The sequence below is a fragment of the Plutella xylostella genome, chromosome Z (genome assembly GCF_932276165.1).
Source record: "Plutella xylostella chromosome Z, ilPluXylo3.1, whole genome shotgun sequence".
NCBI classification, from domain to species: domain Eukaryota; kingdom Metazoa; phylum Arthropoda; class Insecta; order Lepidoptera; family Plutellidae; genus Plutella; species Plutella xylostella.
In genome coordinates, this window is record NC_064012.1 from 1,845,298 (window position 1) to 1,859,000 (window position 13,703).

At 37.1% G+C, this 13,703-nt stretch overlaps 1 protein-coding gene across 3 annotated transcripts in view; it reads left to right on the plus strand.

The window, feature by feature from the left end:
* LOC105382687 (disco-interacting protein 2) overlaps positions 1–13,703 on the plus strand; it is a 99,994-nt gene that overhangs the window by 30,658 nt on the left and 55,633 nt on the right. Inside the window, exon 3 of one of the 3 annotated variants that reach the window (XM_048632860.1) lies at positions 654–833. The exons of the other annotated variants lie outside the window; for them this stretch is intronic. Within the exon in view, the coding sequence (XP_048488817.1) occupies positions 654–833 (180 nt within the window). The remainder of the gene's footprint in view (positions 1–653; positions 834–13,703) is intronic. 3 annotated transcript variants of the gene reach the window in all.

The following is a 13,703-nucleotide window of genomic DNA, read 5'->3' on the forward strand; positions in this document are numbered from 1 at the left end:
AAAAGTTTAACCTGGTCAGAATTTTGAAAATAAACTATGCTATATGGTGTTATATCGACTCATTCTGATTAGCCATGGCAGTTAGTAGGGAGTAGTTTGTCATCATTCTATGTACATAGATTGTAGAACAATATAATATTATGAGGATAGAAATACATAACTTAGATACATTTACATATAACTCAAACACATTATTGGTTTTCAATAAATTACACTTCTATATTTCTCTTGTTCTTTTGTTTTTGTTATTTTCAGATAAGCTTCCGGTTCTTATTGTGTATTATTTTCATTTGAAGAAGCTTTATTTGCGTATCAGGTAATTATTTTTATGTTTACTGATTTATGTTGTTCTGGATTATATTTTGTTTTTAAATACTTTATGCGTACTTTGTTACTTTACAACACTTTTATGGTAGCCGCGTACCTTTCTAAAGAAACAAACAATTGTAAATATGATTGTTTTCAAAGGCGCCTGAAAAAACAAGAGTTTCAGAACTTTCGGATGCTTTCAGTTTCGCCATGATTCGCATTCTTTAGTATACTTACCTGTATTTTTAGGAAACAATGAAAATGTTTTTCCTTGACTTTTTTGTTTCTTTTGTTTTTTTATTCGAACGATGGACGTAAAGGTCAGCTCGGTGTTATGCCAACAGCCGGTGCGATGGGGCTGCGCAACCCGCGCGGCGAGGGGAGCGGCGGCGGAGGCGGCAGCGGCGGCGGGGGCGGGGGCAGCGGCGGCGGCAGCGCCAGCGGCAGCGCCAGCAGCCGCCAGCAGACCCGCTACCGCCGCACTCACCGCCGAGTCACCCACAACGAGAAGAGATACCACTCAGGTACTCGATGTGCCTAAGTAGCTATAGGCTGTTTGAGTTTATTTTCGTAGACTGCTAGTGGTTTTTTCCAGGTTGCCAGTGCGAAAAAAATGCTTGTTACCTTCGTAGTATTTTTGTAGAGTTGAGTTTATTATTTTGTTGTAGTTTATTAGAAATGCCTTCGTTGTTGTACGTTTGTTTTAAACTAGGTTGTGCAGCGGCGGCGGCGTTTGCAGATGCAGGAATATTTTGTGGTTTTACGAATGTACAATCCCGCCATAGTTTAGCAGGAGTTGGCAGCCTCCATTATAACAAGTTTGAAACTGTATCGGATTAACTCCATCCATGCGGTGTTGGTGACGCGTTGTTTTCCGAGCTTTCCAAGAAAACAAACACGTTCTGTCGAGCAACAATGGCGGCCGCCGCCGTGTGTGTAAAAAGTTATTGGCCATGAATGTGTAGACGGTAATAATACACACGCAGAAGAAGATGGCTATTAACTGATTGAGCATGGGTAGATGGATGGATCTGCTATTACGATGGTGTTGGTACTTACGGTAATTTCTAAATGTATACCTTTACAATGTTTTGTCCCGGTCGGGACCGATGCGTTTGTACCCTTTGTTTATACATACTTTGGGCAACTCTTGCTGTTATGGATCTCCAAGATTTGATATTTGACTCAACTGAAAATCACGGGAAGGTAAGTAAGGTTACAAACAGTCGCTAGTCAACCTACTGTTTAGGCGGTTGGACTAATAGTTTAGTATGACCATGTATACCTACCTATAGGAAGATGAATCAAATATCAGCGGTACGGTAACTAGCTGCTATCCTCAGAAGATCGTCCAATATAGGCTGAGTAGCAACACAAATGCTTTGTATAGCAAATTGAATCATTACAAGACGAGATTGTTCGTGTTCGTGACATAGGCTATTAATGTAAACTCTACCTATACATAGAAGTACCTACAAGCCTAGTCCATTTAGTGCTTGTGTGTCTGAGAGTTACATTTAGAGCTTAAGGTAGCACTAGTGTTCTGTTATATTATTATACCTCCTCAATACTTAGACTACAAGGCCAAATAACCTTTCTCTACGTATTAAATGCCTAAGTAAGGGAGCCCGTAAACAATTTCCGATGCACTAGCCTTCAAATGAGATTATGTATTTTTCCAAAGATGCTCATAATATCGGATACCTTAAAAGCATGGGCTATAGTGCGGCTGCAAGTGAAGTATATGATACTTTATTGGAAGGGAAGTTGTCTACCTATATATGTCTCAGTTCAAAAAAGATAAATTGGTAAAGCTACGAACTACGTTATTATAAATAACAAAATTAAAAGCATGACATTTTAACTTTCGGTATTGATATAATAACTATCTGTTGATTTTTATCCGTTCGTGTATGGATTAATTTGTCATTAAAAAATATGATCTGAATTCACAATTCCGATTTTTATAATCGGACCAAACCGCTTGGTACTAGTGGAGAGCTGTCCATAATAGCAGTCGCATAGGATTGCGTGTCTAACCGTGTTTAAAATGTGTGTGATTTTGCTCCACCCGTCCATACCATTCAATTTAGCACTCAATCGCAACAGTAACTGGAGCTAAAATAGAAGCCTCTGAAGAAGATTCTGCTCTGTGAGTGGTTTAAAAAACACGTTGAAAGCTAGACACATGCAGAGATGGTAATTTAAGAGGCGCGGGCTGTATTGTTTGATGTACGCGTTTGGACGGCGCCCGCGCACTGTATTTGAGCAGATATTTGACTTGGGAAACAATGTAATCATATCATGTAAAAAAGACGATGTTCCTGAAACAAATCAAGTGCATATCTTATTCAGGTTGCCTAGTAGAATAGCAAAAACATAATTACTTTTGTAAATTGTGAATAAAGCACTGATTTATTTAGTTTTTAAAATTAAAATCGGAATAAAGTTCAAATAACGTTTATTATGGTAAAAATTAACCAGTAATAAAATATTAACAAGAACACATGCTACACTTGCTTAACCCAAAAAATACGGCAATCATAAAGAATCTCAATCAATATCATGTAATGTTGTTCCTATAGCACTAAAACGAGAGTGTTCTAAAAATGAAGCACGCCAATGTAGCGAGGCTCGCTCCGAATCTATGATGTTTTGACAGCTCTGACACAGATTGCGTTTTTACTCAAGAATAGTTCTTACGTGTGGTGTGGTTCATTTCATATCCGAATTTCAAGATAGAATTATGAAAATTTCACAAAAAAACTGCCGTGGTAATTCCAGGTTATGCAGCTTCCTGTACCTACACCAAATTTCACCAAAATTGCTCTAGCCGCTTGTCCGCGAAAGACTCACAATACTCACAAACATCCATCCATAGATACTTACAAATTTTCGCGTTTATAATGTTAGCAGGATGTAAAATGTTCTCTGCAACTGCAAACACTATAAAATAATCAATACTTCTTAGATCGGATGCACTGTCTAGTGACTTGCTTCTGAATGCGTTTTTTTGCGATCCTGTCTCTCTTTTTAAAAATGATTCAATTACTGGGAGCACATCCTGACTTCTCCGACCGCAGACGTCCAACTCGGGGAAACTCCGGCTCGGTGGCAGTTCCCGCCCGTTCTGTGACATTTTTATTTTAAACTTCGAATTCGACGGATCACAGACGAAAGTTGCGACGTTTTTATTACGTACTACTAACGTTCGAAAACGCTTCTCGAATGCAACTGTCAAACTTGCCAATTGCATTTTGCAATGGTAATCAAATGGATTGGATTATTTCCAGCCAACATTTAAATGGATTCAGCCGTAATGGAAATCCATTTAGGTCGTATTTTGAAGCTTACATTAAAGATTTAATAATTAACATTTTAAAAATATTTCCATGATCAGTGAAACTTATTAGGAAGTTTATGGGAACTCGTTACGTTGTCCATGTTCATAATCTTTCAATAGAAACTAGTATAATCTGTCAATAATACCTAACTAATAGGTATACATCATATTGTATTGTACCTATTTACCTACTATTACGTGTGCACTGTGCATGAGTGGTTGAATCGCTCGCAAACGTAAACAAGGCTTATTCATCGTGCACGCTTCCTTGGAAACGCACCTTTAGTGACGCGGCATAATTCAATAGTGATCCCAGAATCCCAGCTATTTTTCTGCCTGAAATTCCAAAAATCATGTGACAGTGTGATGGAAAATGACTAAAAGTGGAGAAATGGTTTCTTGCGCGCTTAAAGTGGTAAATGCAAAAAATATTTATTTATTGTTATTTGCATACACTACAATAATATTAATAAACTTGATAATAATATTAATTAACTTGAACTGGATATTTATGACTAAATAGCAAAATAAAGTTATTTTTGATTACGACGTATCGACACAGGTAAGACGTTTGTTTTCTTGTCAATGTATCGATATGTGGTTGGTCCTTCTTCGAATAGCCTATAATGTAATAATATGAATAAATGATTGATATGTCTTCTCCTTATAATAAACCTGTAGTTCGTTCTTAATAACTCATAAATAAATGTTATTAAATAGTATTTTCCTGGTCCAATTTATATTATACGGATTATGTTTTTTCTATATACTTAGGTATTTTGTCCTTTTTATTTCATGTCCTTAAGATGCTTACTGAAGACCAAATTAAATGAGGCTTGGGAAATTCCAAATTTCAGTAACGATTTCAATTACGTATGTTTTGCATTACAATAACATAATATAACTTTAAATAAGTGATCAGCAAATATCAGTTCCCTGGTGGGCATACACAACCCTGGATGAATGCACTGTTTAATTGTGGTGTCAGCTGGTGATACCTTTTACCACTTATGCTTGAGATAAATATCGACCATATCTAAACAAAGTTATCCTTAAGTTATACCCTATAATACATATATAACGATAAAGATGATAAATAATCACATCATAATAACAAGTAGTAAATGATGTGTCATAGGCGGTCTGTGAGTCAAAGTGATTCGCTAATTTAGCGCGTACCTACGTGTAATCCGAACGCAGACCTCGATTCAAATCGGTTTCCTGCTTACTAAAACATTCATCATCATCATCATCATCAGCCTATGTCAACCCACTGCAGGGTATAGGCCTCCACCATGTTATGCCAAGTCGCACGGTCGTGTGCTACAGTCATCCAGTTTGGTCCAGTCACTCTCCTAATGTCATCGGACCAACGGGTCGGCGGTCTACTGACTGATCGCCGTCCCTCCCTTGGCCACCACTCTCTCTTTCCTGCTTACTAAAACATTACTCGTATTTATTACTTGTTATAGATATTTGCAGCCCTAAATATAATGTTATCGCTTCAGCCATTCAAAGTTAGAATCAGAAAACTTTTTAGCAGAAACAAATTAAAACATCAAAAATACTTTATCGGCATCGATTTAATCTTCGACACTAATGGGGTATGTCTTACTCATCTTTATACATTTAGTGCTAAGAAAAGAAGAAGAAAAGAACCTTACATCGTTTTACCAGATGTACCTAAAGCTATCGTTGTTTTTGACTTCGGAGTGAGTCCAGTTTTTCTAGTAACACGATGAATATCCGGCTACTCGTATCAATGATTACTGCAATTGTAAAACACTCGAGATTAAGGTCTAAATTAAAGTGAACAAATCTCGAAATAAGAGTAAAAATACTGACCCGATTCATTAATAGCACAATGAGAGCACGATGCCGATGCATTCAGAATGAAGCCAGTTGCGAAGTGTGAAATACAATTCTAACAAACAGATTGAGCCAACGGCGAAATGGAATAATCAAATCTATCAACAATCGATACTTACTTACCGAAGCTTCACTCACTAAGCTATCCCTACAATACGAAGCCCCCGTCCGTAGTAAAGGCAATACGTCGTATTTGATGAAATAATCCTCCCGACTCTGCACCCAGCGAGCGGCCTCTTGTATTTAAATTGTGCAGATACCGACTAACTCAAATATTAACGATTAAACATGTCTTGTCCTAAACTGGTTTACATTATCGATCGGATCAACTACTGTTATTAATTTATTTGATCAACTACTCGCAAACACATAAGTACACACCACACATGTTATAGTGTATTTGTGTTGGTACTGTTTTTTTTCTTTTTCTAATAACGTTTTTGAATAAAGTGAGTACCTGTAATATTTGTAATGTTCATAAAACTACAAAAAATCGTGACCGATTGCTTTCGTTTCGTTACCATAACATCTTTTCAGTTCCATCCATGTTACAGGCTTAATATGTAATATGTGTTATTTATTATTAAGCGATAGCCTGGCGACCGGACCCAATTTCTATCCACTTTAGTCAGTGACCTGACCTGATTTTGAGTCCTAGTTTGAAAATATACTTATTTATATTCTTGCTTCCCTCACGAGGCCCTTATTGTCCAAATGTGGATGTAGAGCGCTAAGTATCGACGTTTGTCTACAAAATATATTTTTAGATATGTAAAATAATTATATATGAATTCAGGCTAGTTACAAAAATACATATAGGAAAATGTAGCGCCACTGCTGACTTTCTACTGTTGAGTTGTCGAAGTCCAGCGGCGGGTTTGCTCAATTATCGATAGTCAAAACCGTGACAATACACTGGCGATATTTGTGTTTGTTCACGCACACGACGCACACACACACACAGACACGCACACAAGCACACACGCAGATACAGGTGTGCTCCACTGACACGGAACGTTACAAAAACCGGTGATCGTGAGTCATCGAGATTATCATGATCAATGATTTTAACCGACATTTCGACTCAATCATTCATCATTCGCATTTCGTTGCGGCAGTAAATCAAAACAGCTTCCAAAATAGACGGGATAGAGACGATATGACACGGATTCACCGATTTCAATGCGTTTTTATTGGTATATAATGGGGAGATATTGAGATAAGACAATGATATAGTTATGACTAATGTCACCGATACAATATACTTGCACGCGCCTCGTGTTTCATTACTTCCATTTTACATTTATTTTGTTTAAATTCAGGACATTGACATCCTTTCCTGCTCAGATTTCAAATGCACGAAAGATATTTAAAGTCTTTCAGAAAAACGATAAATACAACTAATGTATTCACGTGACACGAGAATCAGGCTTCTGATAAGTGAGGCTGCGAACCATATCGCCGTTCTACAAAAAATACAATACACACTAATGTTACTTGTAGGTATTCAACTATACATTATTCGAGTGAGCTTGTTTTAATGATAAATCTGAATGTATTTGTTTTAGCCACATCCAGTGAGACAAACATACTTAGCACCTTTCAAATAAGTTAATGTTTCCATGAAGTCCTGAAGAGACTCTGCTGATTATCTGGGATCAATTATTGAAAGATCGTCAACATCTACGGTCGCGCCGTCCGAACACGAAAGAGACTCCTGCGGATGTTTGCAAAATATTTAACTTTATGACACAAACATTCTCAGAGTTTCGCCAAGAAAACCGCAAATTCAAAGTTTTATTACAGAACTTAATAGCTCGGTGATAAACCTGGAATTGCATAAAACGCGTTAATTTTGGCTTTCATTTTTGATATTAAAATTTATATTTTCTCGATTAAAATGGGAAGTGACCGACGGATCGCCCAGGGCTGCGCGTTTATTCACTTAGCGCACTTTACACAGGGAATACTGTTTTAATTTATTTTGAGTACCATATTTATTTATCGAATTGAACAAATATTATCGCCTGCATTGCTCGCTGGCTCTCATTGGATAAAAGTAAAAGAAGAAAGATCTAGTCTACTATTTTTGTACCTGGAGGTAGATTCACGTAAGTGTTTTGTTACACTTTTATATAGGTCACACTAAATCCGCTTGGATATTCTAGAGTGTTGCTCTAATATGCTAAACAGTCCCGGCCACTGCCGGTAAATTTGTAAGCAGAACGTGCTTTAAGTAACCTAGGGCTTAATTAGTCAACTATACAGATAACCAAAGTCTCATAGAGTCAACTGTCCTGGAACCTTAAGGATAAGGTAGGTAGGTAAGAAAGAAACATGTCTTTTCGCCGGTTTGTTGTTAGTGCCAACATTATTGCCATCCGTCGGACTCACTAGTCTTGGCTCAGAAAGGACGTTGAAATCTGTACCTATACGGTGCTAATAATGCTACGAGAAATATGTTGCTGCTGTAAAAAACTCGTACACACAAGGACAGGTTTTTGTAGTAATTCCCATTTTGTCTCGCTCTAGCATTGATGTCTAATAGTCATCTGCTCTCATACTCTCCTCTTAAGGTTTTATTTTATCGAGTCTATTGGACTGTAGAAGTTAGCACTTTACTGTATGTAAGAAGAATCATTCCCTAGATAGAGGTTAGAGGTCTTGGGCTTTGTCGAATAGAATCAAATTTGCATCCGTTAAAGCTCTCCTCGTAAAAGAAAGATTATGCCATCGTTGTCTGATATAAAGGCTCTTGCAATAGTAGTATATAGTTAGCCCACTTGTCAAAATTAGCGTTAACCGTATAACAAAAGTTATTAAGTTAGTCCTCTTGAGTCACCCTGTACATACTGGGTACAGTCTGGATATTTGCTATTTTGATAGTTTACTATACACATATATCTTGAAATATAGGATTTACTATTTGAGATAATTAGGTCAATCTAAGCTGGCAAGTACTTTCATTCGATACAAAGAGATAACCTGATACAAAAGCACTTAGTAACAAATAGATAAGAGCACCTAACGGGATATAGAGGTAATAAATGAAAAAGACAGAATACTGAATTAAATTAAATGTAGGTACTTAGGTTCCACTTAATACAGCCGTGTGCAAAAGTATTGTCCATTTCTAGAACTGGATAAAGAATTCACAGATTAATGTTTTATTTAAGTACGATGCAAGTTGAATAGAAATAAAATCATACCTATATAGGGTGTTGCAAAAAGGGTATACAAAGCCGAAACCTACATGTGCAGCATGGTATATCTAAGCCCGAAACTGAAATCAGAATTTCAAAATTCGCGAAAAAAACTAAGTTGTTCACGTGACTTTTTACTATGGAGAATGCCATTATTTTTTTTTCGCGAATTTGGGAATTCAGATTTCAGTTTCGGGCTTAGATATACCATGCTGCACATGTAGGTTTCGGCTTAGTATACCCTTTTGCAACACCCTGTATATTATAATTTTATTCAAAACTGAATACAAAATGCATTGATATCGGAATGAAATGGCTGTAAACAGATGTTTATGTAAGAGACTTTCTGTAAATACGTATGTTTGCGTTGCGACAGACTTGCGTAAGAGTGTTTAACAGCTTCAGCCAGTTGGAGGTTCACTCTAACTTTACAAAAACGAATGAACATGAGGTGTCATGTATTCGGTAAGTTTGATACAACGAGATAGAATCGTGGTAAACGCAGCGCTCCGAAACTTATTTTGTCGTAAGATAAAGTGACCCCCCTGGTCATGATTCTGTTCAGCAAATACTGTTTCAGTGATGTGCTGTACGATGGTCAGAGTGTACTAAGCTTATGCATTTTAATTGATGATTTATTCATACCAAATCAATATATCGGAAAAGACTCACAATCAATCCACACTAGACACGTGTGGTTGCTTACAGCTCCTTAATTTTGTCAGCCATACTTAATAAATTAAACGTATTTAGTAGAACCACCAACTGGCTTGCTACTCCTCTCTGTTGTAAGTAAAATGTACGGTCATAAAATGTTATGCAGCCATTTCATAACGACTGCTCCCGATGACGACAGATACGGGTCAATAGACATACATTTATATCCTAAGTAGCTGTTCCCGCGCGCTTCGCTTCGGCTTAAAAAGTTTTCCCGTGGGAATTCCGGGATAAAAAGTAGCCTATGTTCTTTCCCAGGGTCTAGACCGTATGTATACCAAATTTCATTCAAATCCGTTCATTAGTTTTGGCGTGAAAGAGTAACAGACAGACAGACACAATTACTTTCGCATTTATAATATTAATATCCTAATCCTCGAAATGTGCCTTTCGCTCAACAATTGTTCTAATGTGATAGGTCGCGAGCCGTATCCCCGTTTTTGAATAAATATCCTTGAATTTGGTTGGCGATATGGTTCGCAACCTAACACGTGAGTACAAATGTGCTGCGAAAAGTGGGTGGCTCGCTTGTGAGCCACCTCTGACTACCCCTTCGGGGATTACAGTCGTGAGTGCATATACATATACATCCTTGAATTTTCGTGGAACCCTAAAGGCCTAAACCTAGGATCCGCGGACCGCTAACAGGAACCACTGCATTAGGTCATAACTCCATTATGTCGCGTGTTACTAACTGGCCACAGCTGTCTCGGGCTCCCAGTTGCCATTTTCTAATTCCCTGGATTATGGATGGAATTATTTTTCACTGTAAATACAGTTGTTGCATTTTTTCCGCTAAAATCCATATTTTCTTTTTATAAAAGTGTACACTTTTCGTTTATGTTAGTTTGTTGCGGATTAATGTTTTACGTTGTACTAACCTATGATAAAGCTACCCGAATCCTAACTTATTATTATAAATGCGAAAGTAACTGTGTCTGTCTGTGTGTCTGTCTGTATTTCACGCCAAAACTACTGAACGGATTTAAATGAAATTTGGTATACATATGGTCTAGACCAGGGATGCACAGACTTATTAAGAATAGGGGCCACTCGGACAAATTATTTACTGATGGCGGGCCGCCAGAAATATAGGTAATTAAAGACAATATACGTCCTCCTAGCCGAATTTCGACCACGGCGGCCAATCTCAATTGAGATCAGCCATTCAGCCTAAAATTTAAAAAGAACTTATTAATTTGAAGCATGGCACTACATATTGCTTACAATATTTTTTTATACTTATTTACTTATAATTTACTTGTAGCCACTCGTAAAACTGCTTCAAAACTTTCGTTTGCAAAAGGCTGTTTCGATTTCTTGTATTTTTTTAAATAGCCTAATTTATGTATTTTTATTATTTAGTATTGAAAAGGTTTGTTTACATAATAATAGATGGGTAAAACCAAACTTAATAACCTGGCACATCTTTGTACGTATATTTATCAAAGCAGCGGTAAAAGTTCAGCAAGTCTCCTTCGTTGATTTTGTTGCGTAAATCATGGCCGTTTTGAATGACGATAATTTATAACTAGATACAATGAATCTGGCACATTTTCAACTGAAATCGTGAAAGGATTGCTGAATATATCCAACAGAGGTTTCACGTTTCTAAATAAAAATTATTTTAATTGGTTTTATTCTGGAATATTATCCAAATGTACGAGAGTACAATTTTTGCTGTCGGCGGCGGGCCACCAGTATTCGACAGGCGGGCCGCATGCGGCCCGCGGGCCGCGGTCTGTGCATCCCTGGTCTAGACCCTGAGAAAGAACATAGGCTACTTTTTATCCCGGAATTCGCACGGGAAAACTTTTTAAGGTGAAGCGAAGCTCGCGGGAACAGCTACTATTTTATATATAGAAATAGCATGCGGAATAGGCTCTGTTTTGTGACAAATCCATAGACAACGCTCCGGTACGACCGGAAATGAACATCCGTTCATTATACCTTATACTTACCTAAATAAAACTGGGAGTAATTAAATTCTAACAACTAACATAAGTACATTCATAAAAATATGAGTATAGAATATATATGTAGATACGTATGTACTTACCTATGTTAGTAGTAAGTATTTCGGTGCTATACTATTGAGATATGAACTACTTTTTTTGGTTTTTTTTTCGCAATTAGTTTTACGAGAGTTCATATAATTAACATAATATCAATATGTATAAAATAAATGGGTGTGATTTATATGTATAAGTATAATACAGATACAGTATAGTAAAAAAAATATCTTCTGTAAAATTAGGTGGAAATTCAATTCACTGTTCAGTTATTATTTGGTATTGTTATTTTAGTTCTGATAACTAACTGCTAATTTCATTATATCTGTCTGTTCTCAAGAATCTATCTCGCAATCTGTTATTTCATTGGAATTTACGATATCTAGATATATTTCAAATTAATACTGATCCTGATTGGATTGCAATAAATCAAGTTTCCTCTACAAACTGAAATAGCGGAATACCTATGTACCTCTAAATTGTTTACTAGAACGTTTCTGTGAATATCTAAGACAAGGGATTTGATTTCCGCTTTATTGCAAAAGCTCCCAAAGTTCTCACGGTAAGTGATTTAGCCGCTTCAGAAGGGCTAGTACAGGGAGCATTTAAGACGTGACAAAAGTTCTCCGTCGCGCTCGCTCTTGAGGCTGCGCGATGTGAGTGAGCGCGATGCAAAACTTATGTCACGTCTTAAATGCGCCCCGTGCTACTAGAACAGGGATGTGAGGGATATCCTCCGTGGCAGCATATCGTGAACATTGGTAACTTGACACGCAACGTTGGATGACCCAACGGGTTCTATAGGTTACGAAAAACAAAGTTTCGGAGTCTTCGCGCTTGGGTTCCAGATATCACACAACATTTAACACCCTAGACCCAAGAACAAATAGCCCCCGTCCGGGGATCGAATCCGGGACCCTCGGGGTCAGAATTCAGTGACTAACCACAACGCTATCCGGTCAAACATAAGTATATTGTTATTTTCTCGCAATCGAATATCTAATAAGCTTCTTTAACTAAATAACTTTTATAAATGGAAAATACAATGAAAATTAATATAAGAGAAAATACAAACTATTCTTTCTTTATTTTATTACTTTTATTATGTTATTACGACTCGCAAAGCTGCTTTTCTTTATTTTACTTTTTGTAAGACTTATGAGTAGAAACACATTATTATTAATTCTTAATAAGCAATATTATTTGCTCTTCGAGGAAAACAAATCCCTCTTGAACTGTCTGTGCCCTTCAACGGTCGATCCGTGTCCTATCAATTTTTACAACTCTTCAATTAATTGGTCATATTTTCGCAGTTACTGGGCAAGTAGCGGTGCCGGCAATAACGCTAATTGATAGGGTGTGTCCAATAAGTAGTCTTTAACGAAATTGGTACAAAAAAACTTTATCTGAACCTGAAATAGGGTACTATGTCTGCACGCAATTATAGAATTAAGTCTACGCTGTACCATATCTGAGGGCTTATCGCGAAGTCAAAACGAAATAACATTTAAGTACGTAGTAATTAGTGTCAAATTCAATACTGATCATCTTGAATCCGAAAACAAAACTAGTTCGCGATAGGTACCTACCTACACTGCAACATAAGCGCCAGATGAATAACACAAAACATTACTTATATCATTGGCATCAACAAATTAATGTGCAAAATGTTCAATATTGTTAATGTCGCTGTCACTTAGCTAATTAATACCCATCGCAGTACTGATTCTGTTGAATGTCGAATATCATTGTCAATTTCAATCCGGCGACCTCAACTGGCTGATGACCACCGCAGTGCGTGCCCGTTGTGAATGCACTCCGGCTAATTCAGTGTTATGTACAATGCTCTAATATCCAACTGAATATGTCTGTTTTAGTTTATTACGTATTATGGTAATAGGTAGCTCAAAATAATCATAAACCTGGACCAGGGGACGCAGCGTTAAATTTCAAAATTAGCGATTGCTTCATATATACACTGCCGGGCAATGAAAAAGTTCCACTCACAAAATTCCGTCAACAAACGACCCCAATTTTTTCAAAGGTTTAATTTAAAATTGGAACAAAATGTTACCGATTTTAGTTCGTAATATCCTGATGCTCTGTTAAATGTACTTCAATGTTGCAGAAGACGGCATTAAGCTAGCCTTTTCTGTTTAGAAGTAATTTGGTGCTTTTCTCAGTGGAACCTTTTCATTGCCCGTGAGTGTAGTATTTTCAGTTAGTTACTTAAATGAAATAATGGTGTAA